Here is a 22,414-nt window from a genome sequence, read left to right on the forward strand (position 1 = left end):
CAGCATCGTCAGAAGAAAAGTTGATAAAATAAATTAAAAATTTTGTATTGTTCGATACACATGCGTACTGAACCGAAAGCACTGTATCGAACGGTTCAATATCGATACGAGTATCGTTGCACCCCTAATATCCAAGTATTTTCATTATTGTGAAATATTGCTATTCCCACAGGAGGAGCTAAACAGCAATTTACTGATATAATTTGAAGTATTAAAGATGATTTCTTTGCAATTTTGGCCAATGCTGTCGCTGTCCACTGGACCTCATGTTTGACCATCTGGGGTTTGTAGGCTCAACTCATTTATTCTGAAATTTCAGTGTTTAAAAATAAGCTTTTATTCTGAAGGGATCGTGCTGCCGGCGGAAGTCGTGGCATGCACGTCATGGCTACCTGTCTGAAAAATCTGTAGCTAAACTTTCACTTTGTTCTGAAAGCACAACGATTATGGCGACATTTTTCGGGGAAGTGCTGTCGGTTTACTCTCGGGCTGTGGAGGAAGACGACGATGAGCTTGATGAAAACGAGGAAGATGAGCAAATCCGCAGAGAGCTGGAGGAAAAAAGGTAAATAACTAGCTGTAGCATCGGGGAGTGAATGCAGAAAAAGCATGCAGAGGGGAATCGGGTTTAGTTAATCTAGCTAGTTAGCTCGCTGAAATTCAGAGATTATTGCCAGTGAAATACTAAGACGTACAAAAGTATGCAGACCATATCATCCCAGTTTAAGCATTTTCTTACTCGGTCAGCTGGATGGATATCTGCCGCTGAAGCTAACTGAGCTAACATGACACATGAGTTTTCAGTTCACCCATTCAAACAGCATTTACACACTTAATACAGGAACCAGTTTTTAACACTTTCATCAAGTGTACAAAAAGATATGGCAACATTGTCATTGCTATTATGCCCTTAAATAAGGAAATGGTTAGTAATAATAATGATATAGAAACTTAGTAATCAAACAAAACGTTAGGGTAGTGTCAGGAAGGGCATCCTCAAGAATGAGATTTCCATAAAAATCAGTCGAAGCCCGGTTTATCAGTGCTGCTGATTGAAGACAGAGGAAGAGAAGAGGTGTGTTTGGAAGCTGCCAGAGAGAAGGAAAGGTAGGAGGTGAGGGTAAGGACTTTAAATGCAAAGGATTTTAAATGTGAAGCTTTCAGGGTGACGGAAAGAGGAAGACAACAGAGAAAAATAATGGATGAAATGAAGGAGGAGATACAGAGGGTTGGTCTGACAGAGGAAGATGTTAGTTTGGAAGGGTGAGATGGAGGCATTATCCATTACAAAATCATGAAAGTATTTGTATGTGTAGTTTTTCCAGAATTCGTTCTAGAGAATAGCACATTTTAGGAATGATTTCATGATTCTTTTATGTAAGAGAAAAAAAAATATTAAAATTAAGTTTTTCAAAGCCAAACCAACACATTGTGTGATGACAGGCAAAAAGTAAACACATAGATTTTATTTTGTTTTTTGTCTTTCTTTTCATTCGTTATATAGACAAAAGTTCATGTTACACCTCCAGGAGCTGCTCAGCTATGGAAACCTGTAAGCACACAGTTTTTGTGCTGATGTTAATGCCAGGGGAAGTTTGGAGCTCTGCTTTCAATGAGCAAGCAGAGCGTAGGCGACGTTTACGCTCTGTATGCCTCAGCACTCAGCAATCCTGCCCTGTACATGATTTCTGAGTGCTTCCCAATTCCCATAATATCACTTAAAGTTGTTCATGGAATATGGGAGGGAAGAAATATCACTAACTGTTGCAACAGTGGCGTCCTATTACAGCAATACACTTGATTTTAGTGATCTTCGTAGAACGACATGTGGAAGGCTGTCTAAACTTTAATCTGAGTTTAAATATTTTGTTCACTAAGCCCAGAACCCAGACTGGCAGATCTCATTAGGAGTAGCAGTTTTATAAATGTATAAAAATGTTGATTGGGGGAAAAATCTTTAAACTCTTTCTTCTCCATAAAACCAAACAGAGAGGTTCATCTGCACTGGAGCCCTGAAGTCTCTGAGTCGCTGAAGTCTGGAAACAAGTTGCAGTGTTCAGACTTCGTCCTTGCTGTGGGACAAAATGCTTCCAGTAAGTTGCTGCTGTCTCTGTCCTGTCTGCTGACTCACCTGTGATTGGTTTAACTGGATGCCCAATATTATTACACATTAAATGAATATTTAATATCCCCGTCGGGACACTGGAACATGGTGGACCAAAATGTCAGCTCAGAGGCAGTAACAGAATATTTCCAAGAATCTTTTGTACTTTTAAAAATGATGACATGGGGAGCGAGTAGGATATGGTGCTAAAACACTGCAGGAAATATAATGCAGACAGTGGGGGTTTTGTGTTTTGATCATCACTTAATCTGCATCTTATTTTCTCAATTATTCAATGAGTCTTGAACCTTTGAATATGTGGTTTTTACATTTTTTAACTAACTGTTTTCACTGAGTTGGTGACTGTTTTATTTCTTTGAAGTGAGGTTTTGATCCACAGCTGTTGGTAGCAGTAGGCCACGCCCCTCGGCAACACTAACGCCGTATACTACTGTGGACTGGGATAGCAGCAACATGCATTTTGGTGATCTGAAAAAATTCAGTTGACATCAGATCTTTTTCAATTCAGTTTTATTTATATAGCACCAAATGACAACAATAGTTGCCTTAAGGCACTTTATATTGTAATCCCAGTTAAATAATCTTATTAGTTTTCCAAGCCTACCTTCAATATCTTAAGTCTGGACTTTTATTTTTGCTCATAATCTTTCCTTTTGCTGTTGTTCCCTTCCGTAAGGGATACCAGTATTTTGTTATTTCATGTTTCCTATTTGGAAATAAACACTTGAGTAACTTGTGAGCTTTCTTTGAAAACTGAGAGACTCTGTCTGCACAGGTTTTCTGTCAGTGCACATCCTGTCCACGGCAAACTGGGATACAATCGGACGTGTGTCGGCGTGGAACGAGAGGAGCCGAGCTGTAACGGGGCAAAGCTGCGAGGAATCGGCGTGTGTTTTCTACAGACACAAGAACAACCCAACAGTGAGTGACACACCGAGCGGGGCAGCACTTCAAAATATGTCTGAAAGCTCCTGACGGTCGAGAACTTGATGATCATTCAGTTTAATGGGTTTGCTCCTGAACTTCTGTTTAATATTTTTCAAGTGCTGTTTGAGATGTTCGCTCATTTATATCAAGGGCACTTTATAATGGCTGTGGCCTGTTCGCTGTCGAGCTGCAAACAGATGAGATATTATAAAAGAAAAATCTGAATAAATTACAGGCAGTGCAAGAGTAAAGAATGAAATGCTGGTTCTGTTACAAAACTTGGAAGAGAGGCCATTACACAGAGGATTAATGAACCCTGGTAATCTAGTGTCTGTTGTCAGAGTTATAACCGACCGTTTGATTGTGTGTAGAACCGCCTGCCCTCAGCCACACGTGATTCAGTCGAGATAAATGTAGTGAACGGTTGCTCCTGTGCTGCCGAGGAAGCTTCAGATTTATCACACGTATCCTGCTGCCTTCAGGTGGCTGCTGGGATTTAATGTACTGGGGGACCACAGGAGCAGCTGTGGACAGCAGATACCGCGACAGTTGGCCATTAATTTGAAGATCACTGATTTACTAAAAGTCCTGTTAGCACAACCTTCATTTTTAATGCTGATTTAAAGGGTGGGGAGTGTGTTTTAGACAGTAGTTGGTGTGTGTGGTGGAAAATAATGCAGCAAAAGCAGGGATATTAAGTCTAAATAAAGCTCTCAGTTCAGTGTAGGATCAATAAACGTGATTTTTCTTTGAAGAGTCGAGAAGCCTGAAGAAGTTTGTAATGCGTCCACTTTAATCTGTCATCGGTGGAAAGAAAACTGTAATGTGGGTTAGAAGATAAATCATTGGTTTATGTTTTTTGATAAAGGCAAAATACCCAGTGTTTGCTGACCTCATGTTCCTGATTGAAATCTCTGACAATTAACTGACTAAATAGTAAAGTAATGCTCTAACGTAACCAACAAAATCAGTTGTAGAGTGTTGAATCAAACTAATTTAGCTACGTATTTAGTGGAGGGGGCTACAGCCTGTCCCCTGTCCTAGAGCGAGAGGCGGGTTACACCCCGGAAAAGGTCACAGTTCATCCCAGTGAAAGACAACCATTCTCTTTCACATTCACACCCAGTTTAGCCAGTTTAGAACCACCTAAACTCATCTTTGTCTTTCCGTGGGGCCCCAAATTTACCGGTCCCATGTCTTTCAGTGTCAAGTGCATTCTTCGTCAAGGTTTTAGCTGGCAAACACCTTGTAGGTGGGTTTGCAGTAGTATTAAAAAACAAAACAAAACGAGAGACACTATATTCAAGACAAAAAATGGCCACACAAACTTCTGGATTATTTGAATATTTAAGAATCCATACTTGTGGGTCCTCTGGGTGTTTGACTTTAACTCAACAACTTTAACTAATTATTGTAGAGCTTAAAATGTTGATTTACTCTTCTCTGATTTAATCGAATTTAATCAGTTAGAATACGGGGAAATCCTATTGCATTTGAATGTTAAAGGTCTGAAAATGTTTAGTTTTTTTAAATTACGAAAGTATACTTGTTGCATAAAGTTTTTTTTTTTCTTTCCTTGAAGGTTTTGATATGCCAGGTGTCGTGCTACGTTGCAGAAGACCAGCTTTTTCAGTGGACAGAAAAGGTATGTTTAATGAACTAAGCGAAGAACTGTAGGGAGATTGTGTTATGTTGTTATTCTAGACCTTTTTTATGATGTGAAATGTGAGCCAGTGGTTGTTGGCGACCCATTCCGAGGACTTGAGCTGAGCATTTTTGACACTGAATGCTCATAAGCTAAGCCCGATTTAAAGAAAGCCCTGCTTCATGCAAGAAACTACTGGCTGAGCCTATAAACTCAGATTAGAGAGGTCAAATAAAACTTCTGGGTTGGGGTTAGGGCCTTGATTTTACAACAGCAGGTGTTGTCCCCTGAAGTTAAAGGCATTTAAACTTCAAATTTCCATCATTTATATACAGTTTGTTGTTTGTTTGTGCAGAGCCGTTCAGGCCAGCACCTGCTTCTCAGTCTCTAAACCGATTTTCTTTTTTTTTTAGTTCAGCACAATTTTATTTATTTTTTGTTTCACGCGTGAAGCACAACAGCATCACAAAGCATAAGGTTTGCTATAATATACATTTACCAGTATCTCATCCAGGCATGATCAAGAAGCTCAGATTTTTCAGACCAAACAGGAGAACTGTGATAAAGTGTGATCTTGTGATGGTTGTTGGTGCCACACAGGCTGGTTATAGAGATCAGAAACGGCTGATCTCCTGGGATTTGTTATAGTGCAAAGCAGGGTAGCATCTCACACACTAAACCTTCAAATTGGCTACAACAGCAGGAGACCAAAGCAAATTTCACTCCATTTGGCTGAGAACAATAAACTGGGCTGTACTAGACACCGGCACACCAAAACAGAAGCAAATTGGAAAAATATCAACCGGTCTCACGAGTCTCCAGTTCTGCTGCCAAATAGGGCAGAATTTGGTGTAAACAACATCGATCTATCCTGCTTCGTGCCAAATGTTCAGGCTGGTGGTAGTGTGGAACATTTTCTTGGTACATATTAGGTCCCTTATGTGTTCAGTAATAAATCAACCACTGAGTGTACAGTAATTATTTATTTACTGGCTTTTTTTTAACCACACACTGAGATTACAGTGAGACATGGAGGTGGTTTTTCAGCGTGACCAGCATGGTTAAAGTGTTGTTTGACTGACTGTGTTTCTTTTGTCTCCTGTAGGTGTTTGACTGTCTGCAGCACAGAGAGCTGAATGTGACGGTGCTGTCAGACACCTCTGTGGCTGATTATAAGACGGCAGACTATCTGGGCGGCAGCTCCGCTCCCTTCCTGCGCTCTCTCCACACCAGTGCTTTCGGTGATCAGCCTGTCTGCCAGTCACTGGAGCAACCCAACATAGTTACTGGACTTGCAGCTGCAGGTATTACTATCGCACGACTGTGTGACTCGGATGTCTCAGACTTAAACTGTTCGTACTTCTTTTTCTCTCTCATTTTGCAAACGCACAAGGAAAACCTATAGACGCTGCATTAAAAAAAACTGCAACTCTGCTTCCCCAGTCGTGGTATTGCTGTGCAAATTTAGCAGAAAAAAAACCCTTTGATGTTTGATTGAATGCCAGCTTTATTCTTACAGATGGGTTAGGGAGGCATTTTCCTTTAACCCAGATTTCCTGCCTTCTAGGCAACCTTTCCTAAGCTATTTTGGTGTCATGTGCACCTCTTGTTTCCTTTCCATGTTTGAAATCAACACCTGCCAAGCACCAGATTCTCCTACTGAACAACATATACATGAATAAATCTCTGATAGGCCAAAATCAGCCAGATATATAAGCCAGGTGATTTACTGGTTAGGCTCTAGTTCTGCAGACCTTATTCCCATTCTTTATAGATTAATGAAAAAACCCTCTACAGAGTTTCTATAGAGTCTTATGTGTTAACTCAAGAGTTTTATCTTACTTCTGTAAGACATTTATCTGAAAGAGTGTAGATGACCAGGACAGTTACTGTGAAAAGAAGAAACCGGAAGAAGTAATTTTCTCACAGACCTACAACAAGTCATGTTTCTGGTATAAATTAGGCCTTAACAAAGGAATTGCCGCAAACGTTTTTCATGACCACCAGAGGGCGACACCTGTGCTTGCACAAACACCCCAGTACTGTAGAAGTCTGTGTAAAAGCAGCGTTCGGCCTAGGGGTGGGCGATATAAACGATATACGATAGAAACGATATAGATTTGGCCAACGATAGAGATTTTGACTATATCGCGATATCGCATGTTGATGATGTCATCAAGCTGCGCCTGTTTTGGTAGAAAGTATCACAGTGGCTACAAGCATTATCATCAGTAAATTATGTTCTCCTGACTGAAGTTTGGCCCGTGTATAGCATCCTGCTATGCGATTGCATTTGTCCCTGACCACCAGAATCCCTCACGTTAACTTTTATCGAGTGGAAAAAAAGTTGCCGTTCATCCTCCAGCTTCACTGTGCTAATGTTATGCTAACATAGCTGTGTCGCTAGCAATCACGTAGCACAACATTATATACCAGGTAGTCCAACTTCGGTAACCCTGCAAACGCCACTGCTGTTTAGTGTTTCTGTCTTCACTTATGTTGGAAGTGGTAGCAGAGCTGTACGTTTTAATTAGTTTCAAAAATCTCTGTCAGAACATGGTATGAAATGTTTAGGTGTAAACTAGTGAGCTAACTTCCTGTTAACTTCTAACTCCGTTAAATTTAATAAATTCTGTTTTCATGGATGCATGGATGTTAAACTTAATTGTTACACCCGATAAAGCAGCAACGCTGATGATTTAATTAAAGATGAAAGAATTTAGACTGTTTTTAACTCTGTGTTCGTTTGACTTTGGGACCTGAAGGGGACGGAGTTTTGGACCCAGATTACTCCTCACTACGGCAGCCGTAATGCTCTGACAATCCATCAAGCAGTCCATCAGCAGGCTTACCAAAGTTGTACTAAAACATTTTTTAACAGATTTCTACACGCCAAAATCGGTTCAAGGTCAGTGAGCACAACCAGAATTCATACATAAGGCACACTCTCGATTTTTGAGAAAATTAAAGGATTTTAAATGTGCCTTATAGTTTGGAAAATACGTTATACAGAAGAAAAGAATATATCGTGATATATATCGTTATGCTTCAAATTATATCGCGATTTGAATTTTAGGCTATATCGCCCAGCCCTAGTTCGGCCCCAACCTCTGTTTGCTTATGAGTTTAAGGGCTTGGTCATGTGATTTGAGTCATGCTGACTAAAACATGAAGCCCATTTTGTGAATTTTGTTCTGTTTAAATTTCAGAATGATTTATCTGGCGTATGCTCATGCTAATGTCTTGTTATTGACGTGTCACTCGCTAGTGAGCATGCGGTTTCAATCACATCCACACCTCGCCCACTGCAAAAGGTTTCAAGACACCAAAGCTCAGTTTGACGTCACAGTAGTTATGTCCATCTTTTGTGCTGTGATTTGGATGATGTTCTTAAACTGAACCAGATACTTTGGTTTTTACCTTAAAACCAAAGTATCTGGGCTCTGTGGTGTAGTGGTTAACACATATATGCCAAAAATCCCTGGATGGAGACACAAGTCCAGCCTAAAGAGGTCACAAGTTAATGTACTCCAAGTGCCGGTCAAAGACCAGATTAATGGGATTATTGCATCAGGAAAGCCGCCTCTATCCACTGTGGTGACCCCTTGGGAAATAAGCGAGCTGCTGAAAATGTCTTACTGTTCATTGTGAACTGAGATCAGTGTTTTAACTTGAAAATATTTTCACTTTCTGTGTATGTCATTTCCAATTTGGTCTTGAATTCCGTTTAAAGTGGCTTTAAGAAGGTGCTTTATTTAACACCTAGTTCTGCTGCACAGCACCAGTCTTCCTCTTCAGTAATGGGACAAAGTGAAATAGGCTGTAAAAGTGCTGTAAATAAAGCTTTAGCTGGGTTTGTTTCCCAGCTTTTCTTGTTGAAGTGTCCTTGAGTAAGATACTGAACCCCAGTTTGCTCCTGATGTGTGTCTGTGTGTGTTTGAGAAGTCGCTTTGGACAACAGTTTCTGCCAACTGAATGAAATGTGGTGCCATTAGGCTCCTCTCCACTCACTGAGAACACAAAGTCCTGCATCCTGATTTTTGGTGCGAGTGCTCTTAAAGACGCAGGTTCCAAACAAACAGATGTATCATCAGGAGATCACTGGACGGTCACGCACACCTCATATCAATAACCTTGGTGTCTTCTTCTTCTTTGTGCTGTTTCATCAGTACTGAACCACTGCCAGGTCCACCGCATCGCCGCTGTTGTTTACCAGTGTTACAGTGATGTCATTGGCCCTGACTCTGTCACCATGGAGACCTACAAGCCTGTGCTAACCAAACTTGGCAGATCTATACAGGTGAGCTGTTTTTCCTTTTTATATCTGAAGAGGCTTTTAAAAAGGTCACAAAGAAAGGATGCACACGAATGTCCTACATCTACTGAGCCGCTCTCTTGGCTGAACCCCAGTCGATGACGCCACTGAAGGTTTTAATGCTGATGGAAATAGAGCTGTAAAGTTTGAGGAGCAGCTGCTTTCAAAAGTGTATTTCAATTTTAAGATCTGTCTTTCGAACAATAGCCACAGTCAGAGCTCCCACAGGTCATTTAAAAGTCACAGATAGTGAGTGAAACTGAAAGAAAGTGTCTCCTGAAATGGTGTGTGATTAAGAGAAGTCATAAACACTTTCATTTTGTAAATAGGTTGCTCAGCATTTGTTATTTTGTTGTCAACCTCTATTTATTTTTAAGATTCACCTACATTTTATTTATAGAGCAACACAATAAGGGCAATCTCAAGGCATGTTATATGGTAAGGTAAAGACCCTGCAATATTACAAGGGAAACCCAAATGATCAGAAGCTTACCTATGAGCAAGCACACGGTGACAGTGGGAAGAAAGAACACCTTTTTAACAGGAAGAGATCCCCAGCAGAACCAGGCTAAGGGAGGTGATGGGAAAGAGAAGAGAGACGAAGGGAGAGCAGAGAGAGATGAAGACAAAGCAAACTACAGGAGTGAGCAGACAGAATTTAATGCTATGCAGTAGCAGTATATAGATGCATTGTGAATGAGAAGAGCAGAGTTGAGATTGGTCGGTGCATCATGGGAAGTCTCCCAGCAGTCTGAGCCTGTAGCAGCATTAACTAAGGGATAGCTCAGGGTCACCTGATCCAGCCTAACTATACCCTAACTGGGAAACAGCCCTAACTGGGAGCTTGTTCCACAAAAGAGGGGCCTGGTATCGAGTTAACCAGAAGCCAGAAGAGCAAAGTTATAACAGAGACTCATACAGAGTATTTAAAACAATAGGAAGCGTCCACTGCATTTTCTGTCTTTCTCCTGTTGTTTTTTGATGTTTAACATGTTTTTGGGCTTTGTGGTGAACTCCATCTCCTGTTCCAACCCACTTTAGGACATCTGCATAGATCGCACACTGATAATCCTTCACTCTGCACAATTCCTACACAAAAAGATGCAAATGCAGCAGCACTAGTTTTCAGCATCAAAAGGATATTTCTAATTTTAGCTATATTGTTCTGATAAATAAAGGTAGTGCTAGATGGGTTTAATCGATGTTAAAGAACTCCTTCTGGTCAAAAATGACTCCCGGGCCACCAGAGTGAGTGTCTGGTTAGACCTTTGAGATTTCTTGTAGACACAGTCCACAATCTAAACTCATGTGACACTTCTGTAGGTTTACTTTATTACGAGGATCATTAACGGCTTAATCTTGTCAGTAATCACATTTTTGTTCATCAGGCTGGCATGGTGGATGGCTCTAATCCGTACAACACCCATGAGCCTTGACGGCTTGTTGCAGTGCAGGAGAGGCAGAATCAGAATGGAAGCCAAATGAAAGCGCTTCACTGTTGAATTTATCTAAAATATGGTTCCCAAATGAAACCAAACCCAGAAGCAGCGATTCCTGCAGCAGCTTGTGTTATAATTTTTGTCTTTTAACCTTTAAGATTTTTGATTTGATAAAACTTTGCAAAAAAGTGCCCTCGGAGACACAGATTAAAATCTCCCAAGAAAGTTTTAGGTTTGCATGTTTGACTTTTTATCAAAGATGCTTTCCGATGCAGCTGCTCTTCCCTTGCTGATGAATTATCCAAGAGTGATTCATGCTCCAGCTCTGACTCAGGCAACATTGTCTCTGGTTACTTCACAAGTCAGGTGTCTAAGATCAGAGAAGATAAGTTTTTTTCAGCAAATTTGTCAGTGCCTACCGTAACGATGGAAATGTGCTTTATTTATACCCAAGATCTCTTTTATATACTTTGAAACCCTTGCAAGTTTTTAGAGAACATCAGTCATCAAATCCATGAGGGTTTATAAAAACAAAAAGCTGTATTTAAATCAAACAAAACTGTTTCTCATTTTAAATTCCTGCATTTCTCTTTCTCCTCAGCTCGATCCGTCTCCAAGCACAGATGCCCTCCGCAAGTTTGTCAGGACCACCGACCTTCAGAGTAATCTTTATATCTGAGTCCATGCTGCACACTCTGTAATTCTATTTTTCTGTCGTAAAATGCTGTCATTTTTTTAAAATAAAGACATTTTAAGGAAAAAAAATATTAGAAATCTTTTAAGTTTAATTATTTACTTCAGTCTGTCCATAAATAATAGGTCCTAAAAGTTTCCAAAGAAATGCAGATGCATACCAAGAAAGCTGTTGCAGCTTGGAGAACATATATAAACTTTTAACTTGCATGTAACTATTTCTTAAGAATTACAGGCTAAATCGTTGCACAAGGTGATACAGACAGTTCATGTAAAAACATTTCCATCGGGCATAAAAACAGCTGAGGTTACTTGAAACTACAGATTTGTAAACGGCTCAAATGTTTCCTCTGTTTTCCTCCCTCTCTGATTCCTGAATAAAGTCAATTTTATAAATATTTTTATTGGGGTTTTTTTTTCTAGAGAGTCAGATAAGTATTTTTTGAATGCGTATAAAATTTGGTACAAATATTCTCGGATGAAATCTGTCAACCTTTGGTTCCTTCTGAGTTTTTGTGCCTGCAAAACTAATAACACTCCCAGATTAGTGAGCCTTGAAAAAGCATGTTTGATAGACGTATCCTCTGAGCTATAATCTCTTGAATTAATCTCTTACATGAAGTTATTAAGTGCTATACATATCCTTTTAGGCCAGCATGTGTCCTTATTCCCACTGATCTCCTGTCAGCTGTGCATGCTATGGCAACAGCAAAAATAAGCCCAACAGTAGCTGAGAAGGGCCTATATTTCAATTTTATGGCAAGCACAGTTTCATTTTGGTGCAGAAAAAAGACAAAACTGAAAGCAACATGTCACAAAGGCTACCAAAATGCTTCATTATAATGTCTTCTTACACATTTTCAAGTTATATGTATGCATGTAATCACTGTTTATGAAATTATTACTATAATTTATGATATGGACAGATTGGAGTCGTTTCATTTCCCAGTGTGTGGGGATGACACCCCTGCCAGTGTTTCCTCCTGGCCAGGTGGGGGCAGCAATGCGCCGGTGAACCCCAAAACGCTCAAAGAAGTTGAAGTGAGCGAAACTCAAACAAACCAGTTGGTCTAGATTGTGCACAGGTCCTCGTAACAGGTACTTTTAAAATTTTTTATTTTTTTGCCATTTAAACAGTGGAATTCGTGCATAATAGAGTCGATGTATGTGCTGTGTCTGTCTGTAGTAAGCCCGCGTAAAAATATTACTATTTGTGGGTTAGCCCTGCTTAAAACGTTAGCCTGGTTACCAGGCTACCAATGAATGCTAACCGGGTTATAGCTCCTAAAAACGGCAGGAACAAAGCTCCAGTCGGGCGGATGAAGGAACACCGAGCCTTCAGAGCCAGCAGAGTGCTGGCTGAGAGGAACCAGGCGGTGGTGGCGGTGGGAGCCTGGGTGGAGGGCGGACAAGACTTCGTGGAGCATCCGGCTGTAAGTTTGGATGTGGAGAAGCTAACTGCTGACAGTTACTGTTTGTTGACATAAGCTCTCCTTTCCATTTAAATTTACTTCATACTGATATATAAGCAAATATTCACACCGGAGGAGTTTAATCCATTGCAATTTAGACATTTATTATAACTGTTATTAATATTGAATAGATCCAGTGTGACAACACACATTGGTTGGTCTTAATCTAAAATCACTCTTCACTTTAAAATTATGTTTCTAAGAAATTTCACTGTCATAAATCACCCTGATGCTCATCTCCACCTGCTCCACCCTGCTTGCACGCTCTTCTTTACCTCTCATGTGCACTGTCTGCTGGTGTGAGTGGTCATCCACCTTCGCTATTACACCTGTCTCCTTCTCATTAACACACATGTATTCTGTCTCTCTTCTACTGACTTTGAATGAATGGGTGCACTTGTGATTTGGTAAGAAAAACCTGGAAAATTTCTATTTAAATTCCAACTGTGCAAGATCATAGACTTATCAATATTGAGACACAGGAGGATTTTACATTAATTAAAGAATAGAAGGACATTTAACTGCCAAGTAGACTTGCCCTAGATGCAAATTTTATATAAGGTTAGCTGGTGCAAGTCTTAGTTGCCCTTGGTTTTCTTCACTACAGTTTTCTAAACTAGTTTTCCTGTCTCTTGGTTTAGACTCTTGCTTTGCTGACTGATGAGCTACAGGCAGAGAAGAGGAGGGAGAATGAAGAGAGCCTTCAGCGTTTTCAGGATGAAGTGCGCCACCGTGTGGCACAGAAAGCACATTTGTTCAAGAAGAGACGGCAGCTGCAGACAGATCCAGTGGTAAAAATAAACTTGACTCAAATAAAGTCTTAATTGTGTTTCTTTCACACCAGATTCCCACCTGAAATTAACACTGCAGCTAACAGGATTTATAGCTAACATTATTGAGTTATTTTGACCATCATTTAGAAAAGGTAAAACAAATTGTAATGTACTATCATTGTCATTGTTAAATTTATCAATTATGTTCCAGGTGTTTTATTACGTTTAATATCTAATTAAATGGCATGTTTATTTTTTTATTTATTTATTTATTTATTTATTTTTTGCGCCTGTCCCGTTTGGCTCTTTTGCCATCAGAATTATTGTCTAAAGGCGAAGAAAGATGCCCAACGGATTTACTTTACCAAATGGACCATCCCAGCCTTGCCGTAATGGTCTATTTGATTCACCTTTTATTGTTTATATTATTTGATTTTCACTTGTTAAATACGGGACAGACTTGACTGGAGAAAGAAAGGGAAAGAAAAACAGCGGGGAAGAGGGATGGGGATAAAGGGCAAAAAACAACAAAATAAGCAGACAAAAAATACATATATCAATCACCTGGATCACCTGTTGAGAAAGAAAAAAGAGAAAACAAGCAGAAAAAAAGAGCAACATAATAAACAACATCACGATGATTTATGGGAATGTAACAGTAAAAACTAAATATTAAACATTATTGTGCAGCACGTAAGATCGACAGCACACAGTGTGCTTTGAGGTAGGAGCTAAAAAGGGTGTAGTTAGTGTGTGTGAGTCCCCGTGTGTACACCTGTGAGCATGAGCGCGTGTGCATGTTTATGATAACATAAAACCCTTAGAAGAAGCAGCTCCTCATATCTGAGAAAACTTTGTGAAACCAAATTTTAAACACGCATAGCTGAGCCCTCTGATTTCCTTTCCTGCTGCTGCTGATGTTGTTGTCTGCTTGTCCTGTATTGTTGCATATCGTGTATTTTTTGTCCAGGTGACACCTGACACGCGAGTCATCTGGACCCATCATGAAGGTGAGACAGTGAGAACTGCTGCACAGCAAAGGGTGATGGAGAGGAGACCTCAGGAGGTGAGATATTAGTAAATAATTACAGGTACAATGTGTGCACCCTCCAGAGAACTAAACTTTAGTGAGATGTGAGTTTTAGATGTGCTTTCAGCTTGGTTGCTTTTTAGGGTAGAATGCAGTGATGTTAAAATGTTCTAGAATGCACTAAAAATGGCGAAATGGTTCAGTTCAGTTACTTCAAGTAGGTGAAGCTGAGGCCTAGCAGACACTGATTGGCCACAGCTGCCTATTTAGGACCTCCTGTCAGTCACAGGACGACACCCTAACTTTAAGACTTAACAAAATCCAAGCGGATGAATTATAAAATGTTCTCCCAACATACAGGTGTCATTAAAGGGGGCAAGTATCCATAGAGACCAAAACTGTAAATGTGCTCATATAACATGTGAGTCTGTTGAGACTGATGATCTTTCGCATCAAGCCTCAAATGGCCATTAGAAGAAATGCAGTTTGTGGCTCCATTTGTAGGCCCCAGAGGTTTCTTTCCAGAGTCTTTCCTGATTATAAGAAACTCTTAAACCTGTATATTTTTTTTGTCCTTAATGACATGTTGATCAGAGACATATGTGTGTGTGGGTAAGGTGTGGCTGAGAAATTTAATGTAATGTAGATATTTACAAAGATTGTCTGGATTGTTTATTGTCCACCAGGGGTGCATCGAGTTTTTATCCCACTTGTAAACTGATAGTCATCTTCTTTATAGGATTCATTAACCAGCCTTGACATCCTTTTTTAAAGTTTTTTTTAAATATGTTTTAAAAGTATTATCATTGAATTTAAATGAAATTTATTTGAAGTTTGCAGTATCTGCCTCAAATGTCCATCTATTTGTTGAGACCTTGTTATCTGTATATGTACTTTTTCTTTATTTTTTGTTGTGTCTGATTGTTTATATTTTGCAGTGTGTGAAGTGTGCTGTTCTTGGATTGCAGAATGATTCCACTGTTCCTTGTGTGACTTCACACAGTGTGACACTGATTAATCTGGATTTGTATTTATTTCCACAATTTTCCAGTCTGCTGAAGGCATGAGGCAGGTCAGACTCAGACTGGCTGCCTGTCAGGTGATGCAGCAAGAGGAAACAACGTCAGAACTTCCTGGAGGCAGCTGGAACATCTCTCAAACCAGACATGTGAGCGCATGTGTCTCATGCTTGTTCCTCTTTTCAAACCCATAATTCCATATTCGGGTTATAATTAAACATTTCCCCCTTCACCTCACAGAAAGCAGAATCTCATGCTCTGAGAGCAGAGGAGGATGCTCTAGGAGAGGAAGATGATGTTGTCTTCAGCAGTCGACATGAATGTCCACTTGTTCAACAGAAGGTGACTGAATATTCAAACTGTGTCCCATGTTTATTCCTTTCAGTTTTTAATGGTTTTTCTTAACGTGAAATTCATTATATCCACACATTTACCGACTAACTCGGCCACCGCATAGTTACAGATAAGATTAAATTATTTGGAGCATTCTGAGCAGGTGCATTTGCACTGTAAGATGCTTTTTTTAGTCAAAAACCAACATTGAAATTCAGTGAATTTGGAACTTGCTGTACACCTCCATTAAAAATTATCTTCACTTTCATGTCATATAGTATTTAAAAGATGGATGTAAAGCTTCTGGATCTTAAAAGTGAAGCCTGCATGGAAGTACCCTAATACTCCATTCTTTCTAATAGTCAGCAGGGGGTGACTCCTGGTTACAAAAAGAAACAAGTCTATGGAAAATGACCCTATGCTTCCTCCTCAGTCAGTCAAAAATGAAGATAAAGCTGGGTATATTTAGGGCAGGGAGATGGACAAGCCACTCAGAAATGGGAAGTAGAATTAATAGGTGGCTACACGGTAGCTACGCCATATTTAAACAGGCTAAAAACAGCAAGATGTAGATAGTAAGTTTGATGATCAGGCAGTTTACCGATTGCAGTAAAGGTCAGAACTTGGCTCTTTGCGATGCGATGGTAAACAGGAAATCTGATGCTTTAACTGTTGGTGGATGTCAGGCTGAAAGCTCAGTGCTAGGAAGAGTAGTAGGCTTTTCTCCTCTTCTCTATTGCTGCATTTTTAAATGCCTTACACAGTATTTATTGAGTGTAAATCATTGCCTTTAATGTCAAAGTCCAATGTGGATTCTTAAGAATTATTTTGCTCTAGCCATCCCATGTAGAAGGCAAGATGAAAAACTCAACTCTTTCAACCCACAAAGATTAGATTTGATTACCTCTGTTGTACCCTTAATGATGAGTTTTGACACTTTGGTGTATACCGATAAAGATGTGGTTTGACGGCCATTAGAAAAGTTCCTGGGTTGCTGAACTGGCAGAGTCCACCCTCACCAACGTCCAGTTATTCTGTTCCATAAGCAGGTCTGAAACCACTCAATTCAGCAAAGAGCTTCAAGGGCTAAAGATTTAAGAGTGAGCCTCTGTTTCACTCTTGCCAAAAACATGTATAGTTCAAAGTTTATGAGCATGATATAACGCCTCAAAGAGCAGAAGTATAAGCCTGAAACCAGGTCAGGATTCATTATTTCAGTACAGGCTGTAATGTTTAATTTTACCACATCATCATCATCATGATAATGACGTGGATGTGTGTGAGGTTAATGGAAAAAATATATATAAATATAATGTCCAGTTCCCTCTCACATCTTGTGAATCATTATAAGCTCCAAACAAGGACAGTAACATAAAGTAAGGCTTATGTCAGGCTTCCTCTGTCTGTACAGATTTTTGTTTTTGTTTTTATGTTGGCTTGTTTTCACAGGAAATTGAGTGAGCTGTCAGCTAACCACACAGATGTGAGTTTAGCCTCAGGGTTGTGTGTATCTTAAAAAACAGTGTTGCGAGATTGTGAGTGTGCTGGATGAGTAAACCTGTGTAAAAACTAGAGTGTTGTTAATATTGTCACTTGTTTTAAATGTTTCTCACTTTGCACGCACCTTAACTGTGGCATAACTTTAATCTTTACCAGCTGCAGCCTGTACATATGGAGTTATGCATATGAATGTTATACATTTTCAAAGTGCACTACACTACTTTGTAATGCTTTTAGTTGCTACTGTTGATCCAGCCATTCGCTTCCGCTTATCCTTTTCAGGTTTGCAGGGGGCACTAATGGGATGAATGGGATTAATGGGATGAATTGGAGATAAATATTGGCCAATAGAAAAGGGATAAGATGCCAGCAAAAAAGTAGAAAGTGTGTTTTTTTTCTTTATATTTATTAATGGCAGAAATGTTTCAGCAATAAGTCATAATCAGGGTAACCTAATACAGACAACAGTCACAATAATGAAAGTCAGGTTAGATTCCTGTAACATTCAGAAATCAGAGCTCTAATTATAAAATAAAACCAGCACAATATACAAAAATACAGTTTTGGAAAAATAGTATCAAGACAATATCAATATACACACATAATCTATGATGTTAAAATCACTAGACATAGGAAAAATAAATGTGTAAAAATATAAATATAATATATGTAGGCAGAAAGTTAACACTAAAGTTAACAGATGTTGAAAAAATCCATAAATATTCTGCAGCTAAATGACAAAAACATATATTAAATATCAAATATCAGTGCACCAAAGGTATCCGCTTACATCATAGCTTCCCAGTTTAGACATGGGGGGATTACCTCCTGGTACAGCAGAAAAGCAGAAGGCTAAAGAATTATGGCAATCAGCCCTGGCTAGTATTTCTCTCAGGTTTTTAGCACAAATTGATACATTATTGAACAAATGACCTGTGGAAGGGTCACCAGATAAAATATGCCAATATTTACTGATGTTTCTTTGTAACTGTTAAGATAAAGGAGAAAATGTGGTGGCAAACACCACATTTTTGAGCCCCTCCTTGAGATACATTTAGGTGTCAATAGGTTTCTGCTCTCTATGTTTTTGACTCTATCTGAAGCATCTTCAGGTCTCTTAAAGCTGTAACCTCTAATGGTTACAAATATGGTTACAAATATCTCAAGCTTGTTCTTCAAAGGCTTTTTTGTATATTAAGCTTGTGTCTTTTTCTTTTTTTATGTTATGATTGGCACAGTTTTGCTTTTTTGGGGGCGTTTTTCTTTACAGATGTTATTCATTAAGTAATTATTACTTATTGTTAAGTAATAGCATTATTACTTAATGCTAAGTTATAGCATTAAGTAATAAGGCACTACTTTTTGATTGGTCCAGGAATCTCACCTGGCTTTTAAGGGAAGTATTATCCAATAAATACTGTACAAACTACAGTATCTAATTAATAAAGGGAAATATAACAAAGTAGCTCTGTAGCAGAGAATAGGATAAATCAGAGATTGGATGTGCAGGAAACTCTTATTAAAATGAGTTCTTATAGGATGTGTCAACATTAACCAATAATATAAAGTCAATTTTTTTAATATTTGAATATCTATTTATGCTTATAAACTGATATTTTGGAGGAATACATTTTTATTTTTATTGAAAAAAATGATTGTTTGAATGTCAACTTTTTGATAATAATGTGCTTTTAACACCTTCATACATACATTACTTTGGCTGAGGGTCAGTAGATCAGTCTTCACACGTCTTTATTTTATTTGTATGCTTTTCAGGGAAGTGAACGTCCACTGTGGAATCCTGAACAATCACAACCTGATTCGGGATTCACATCCAGCCTTAGAATCTGGCCTCTGACTGACCAAGAAGAACTGAAAAGACAGGTAGGAATCAGAAGCATGCACAAACCTTTGGCTTTACTGGTTTGATGTCAGACATCACAGACAGCGTGTTTGTCTCTGCAGCGCCAATCTCAGTTCCTGATGCACCGCCGCCTGGCCATGAACATCGAGAGAGAGCAAGTGAAGGAGAACAAGCAGCACAGGAAGCACCTGAAACAGACAGCAAGGTGAAGAGAGGACAGGCGTACCATGCTGTATCGCTTCCTCTTGTGGTTTGGGGCGTTCCATTAAAGTGAATCTAAATCCTGAGATCTCTCTATAAAGTGTCAAACAGCAGATATCTCTAACATGACACATTTTCACAGCAGAGGAAATAAAAACATTTGTTTTCTTAGCTGAACAGTGAGCTTGCTTGGAATACAATAGATATCCAAAGTAATTTTAAAAAACCCTCCTTTAAACTTAAATTACATGTTATTGTCAGTGAAAATCTCCTTTCGTGTCTTCCTGTCTTCACTGAAGGATCAAAGCGGAGAAAGAACAGATCCGTCTGGAGGAGGAGAGGAAGCTGGAGAGAGTTCGACAGCTCGCAGAGGCCAGGCAGAAGCTGGAGGAGAGGGAGCTGCTGATTCTGGAGCGACTAAAGCTTGAGGAGGAGGAGAGAGCTGTGGAGCTACAGAGGAGGAAAAGAGAGGAGAATGGCAAAGTAGCTGCTAGGTAATTAAGCAATAGAGACTCAACTGAATATACCTAATGCAATTAAAACAGGAAAATCCACTGATGTTTAAATGTGGAAGTGTGTTTGCAGTCATTGGGGAGTGCTACTTGATTTTTATTTAAGGCTAGATTTTGAAGGCTTTTGTAGCTTCCAATAGGATAACAGATGTAAACCTGCTGCAAACCTATTTGTAGGCATTTGAGAGACGGGGCATATGTGGGTCTGTTGGGTTAATTTTGAGCCTCCTTATTATTTCTGCAGGTTCATTGAAGCTCTGAGAGCTCAAATGAAGGAGCGAATGTCTCAGGCGAAACTGGAGCTCCCTCCTCTCTGCTGCTGTGCGTCCTCGTTCTGGGACTCCCACCCCGACACCTGCGCTAACAACTGTGTTTTCTACAATAATCCCAAAGGTGAGGACTTCACACTCAACCATCTGCTTGCTTACTGAGCTTCAGTCCAACTACATGAAAACATTTTTTTTGTTCTGCAGCGTATGCCCAGGCCCTACATTCAGCGTTGGTGAGTTTGGATTTGCAGTAAAAGGAAGCTGATGTCTGCCTAAAGGGCCGGTCTCAGATTTTGGAAAATCTTGTGTACGTTTTCTAGCCTACATTCAGATCAGTTCTCTCGCTCAGCACAGAGGAGTCCAGGACATGTTGAGCCGCCACAATAAAAGAGATTTATATGTTTCAGTTTATTGTTGTCTTCCAGAGGTAAAATCATACGTTTCACGTAGCTCTACAAGCAGATTCAGAATGATGCTTTTACTCTGAAATATCGCAATGTTTTAAAGATGATTTGGTGCACAGATTGTTTTCTAAATGAGCAATAACAACCATGATGTTTCTCTTTGCCTTTGACTCCTGTCTTTGCCTGTAGCGTTATTATCGGATCATCTTTACTTTCCCAGATCTTTGATTTTAATACTTGGAAAACTCATCATGTTGTCACTGAACAGTCAGCTGAAACACTAGTGTGCCGTATTACAACTTCAAACAGCTGGAATGGCTGTTTACACTTAGATTTATTCTGCTGATTGTGAAGAATGAAATGGAGTATACAATTTCCTTTTGAACTTTTTGGCTTTGTTTAATTATTGCTTATTAAACCTCACAGACATTTGCTTTGATTTATTTATTGGTAATTAAGAAATTTGTGCAGTGTCTTACTCTGTGTATGTAGTTTTAATGGTGGTAGTTTATGTACTGAGTACACAACTAAACTTGAAAATGTGCTTGTGAGGCAAATGATTGAAACAGTTTGTTGTTTGTTGTGTGGGTCATGAGTCATGTGTCATGTTGACCAGTTTCAGGGCTCCATTTAACAAATAAAACTTCTGTCATGTTTTTTTAATTAAATTTTACTTTTTTGTGGTAAATACAAATGGTGAAATGACGTGGTCTTATAAACATCTGCTTTTTAAAATTGTATTCCTTTTTGTGATTCTGTGATGGATGCACATTTATATGTTTTAAAAAGGTGATAGTCATTTGCATTTTTATTGTTTTTAACATCAGCTCCAGTTCTTTTTGTTACATTGTGGTTACTTGGTTGTGCACCTCATTCACTGGCAAAATATCAGACTCACTGGCCCCTTTGTTAGGTCACCCATTCAGTTGCTTGATACATTCTTTAAATTGCCAATCACACGGCAGCAGCTAATTGTATTTGGGCTCGGATTTGCCACGGATTTGAGTGTTTTCCATTGGGTCATGGTACCTGGCAGCAGGTTCGGCAGTCACCAGATCCCACCTTGATTCACATCATGGATGCACAGCTGTCATGCCAGTATGGACCAAAATCCTATGGGGAATGTTTCCAGCACATTGTTGAGTCTGTGCAATGAAGAATGCAAAAGGGCTCTGAGCTAGTCCTAGCAAAGTGCAAATAATTAAATAAATGTACATTTTGTACTTACCTTGAGGAGTGTAAATGAGGAGATGCTTGGCCAGGCTTTAATAATTTATTAGTTACACTGACATCGGCAAATGTAGACCGTTTTTAACCTGCAAAATAATTCAAATATAATCCGAAGAAATCTCGACTTAAATCACTGTAATAATTATTGCATTTTTTTAATCAGTTGTGCATAACGGACCATGAATAACATGTACCTATTTATGTAAGAGACTTGAATATTTCACACCTCTTTGAAATCATTTGATCAATACATTCAGTTTTTTAATGTCCAACTTCAAGCACAAACAGTTTTTTTAAGTTAAATGTAACTTTTTAAAGTTTCAACTTTAAAAAATTAATTAATAGAAAAGCTAATAATAAAATTAATTTAATAAAGCCTTAATAAAGGCCATTGCTTTAAAATAACTGGGCTGACATTCCCAGAGTGGTTACCCACGCAGTGGTCAGAAGGATTTTGATCTGAAGTGGAACCTTTTAAAGAGCCTAATGTGTGTTTTTAATTAAGGTACTTTTAACTCTATTGCATTTTAACTTAAATAGAAATACCTCCGCCTAGAACAGCCCCACCCACCGTCCAACCGGTTCTTGGTCCTCCCCGTTAAAAAAAAAAAAAAAGAGTCTCTTGGGATCGCCTGCGTGACGTCACGTCACCGCGTCCACAGG

The 22,414-nt window shown here is 39.2% G+C and overlaps 2 protein-coding genes across 4 annotated transcripts; both read left to right on the forward strand.

Annotated features, from left to right (window-relative positions):
* Positions 1-355: 355 nt before the first annotated feature.
* On the forward strand, positions 356-11,523 carry psmg1 (proteasome (prosome, macropain) assembly chaperone 1). The gene is made up of 7 exons (XM_063488186.1): positions 356-565; positions 1,990-2,093; positions 2,901-3,046; positions 4,635-4,697; positions 5,803-6,001; positions 8,867-8,997; positions 11,053-11,523. The coding sequence occupies exons 1-7, from the start codon at positions 447-449 to the stop codon at positions 11,128-11,130; spliced, it is 840 nt and encodes a 279-aa protein (XP_063344256.1). The 5' UTR covers positions 356-446; the 3' UTR covers positions 11,131-11,523.
* A 650-nt stretch (positions 11,524-12,173) lies between these two features.
* Positions 12,174-21,222, forward strand: ccdc15 (coiled-coil domain containing 15). 3 transcript variants are annotated; one of them, XM_063487367.1, is made up of 11 exons: positions 12,174-12,242; positions 12,426-12,577; positions 13,258-13,407; positions 14,360-14,455; positions 15,471-15,587; positions 15,679-15,780; positions 19,048-19,155; positions 19,237-19,340; positions 19,636-19,830; positions 20,093-20,241; positions 20,322-21,222. In XM_063487367.1, exons 2-11 carry the CDS (start codon positions 12,464-12,466, stop codon positions 20,369-20,371), a joined length of 1,185 nt encoding a protein of 394 aa, XP_063343437.1. In that variant the 5' UTR covers positions 12,174-12,242; positions 12,426-12,463; the 3' UTR covers positions 20,372-21,222. The 3 variants fall into 3 exon arrangements, with proteins under 3 accessions (XP_063343437.1, XP_063343438.1, XP_063343436.1); XM_063487368.1 differs by having other exon boundaries at positions 12,196-12,242; positions 12,442-12,577; XM_063487366.1 differs by having other exon boundaries at positions 12,202-12,577.
* Positions 21,223-22,414: the final 1,192 nt, after the last annotated feature.

The sequence above is a fragment of the Pelmatolapia mariae genome, linkage group LG10_11 (assembly GCF_036321145.2).
Source record: "Pelmatolapia mariae isolate MD_Pm_ZW linkage group LG10_11, Pm_UMD_F_2, whole genome shotgun sequence".
NCBI classification, from domain to species: domain Eukaryota; kingdom Metazoa; phylum Chordata; class Actinopteri; order Cichliformes; family Cichlidae; genus Pelmatolapia; species Pelmatolapia mariae.

Coding starts and splice junctions, on each gene's coding strand:
- psmg1 (XM_063488186.1), top strand. CDS start 447: ATGGCGACATTTTTCGGGGAAGTGCTGTCGGTTTACTCTCGGGCTGTG. Junction 566..1,989: donor AGAGAGCTGGAGGAAAAAAG/GTAAATAACTAG, acceptor AAAACCAAACAG/AGAGGTTCATCTGCACTGGA. Junction 4,698..5,802: donor TTTTTCAGTGGACAGAAAAG/GTATGTTTAATG, acceptor TGTCTCCTGTAG/GTGTTTGACTGTCTGCAGCA.
- ccdc15 (XM_063487366.1), top strand. CDS start 12,404: ATGAATGCTAACCGGGTTATAGCTCCTAAAAACGGCAGGAACAAAGCT. Junction 13,408..14,359: donor AGCTGCAGACAGATCCAGTG/GTAAAAATAAAC, acceptor TTTTTTGTCCAG/GTGACACCTGACACGCGAGT. Junction 20,242..20,321: donor TTTCTACAATAATCCCAAAG/GTGAGGACTTCA, acceptor TTTGTTCTGCAG/CGTATGCCCAGGCCCTACAT.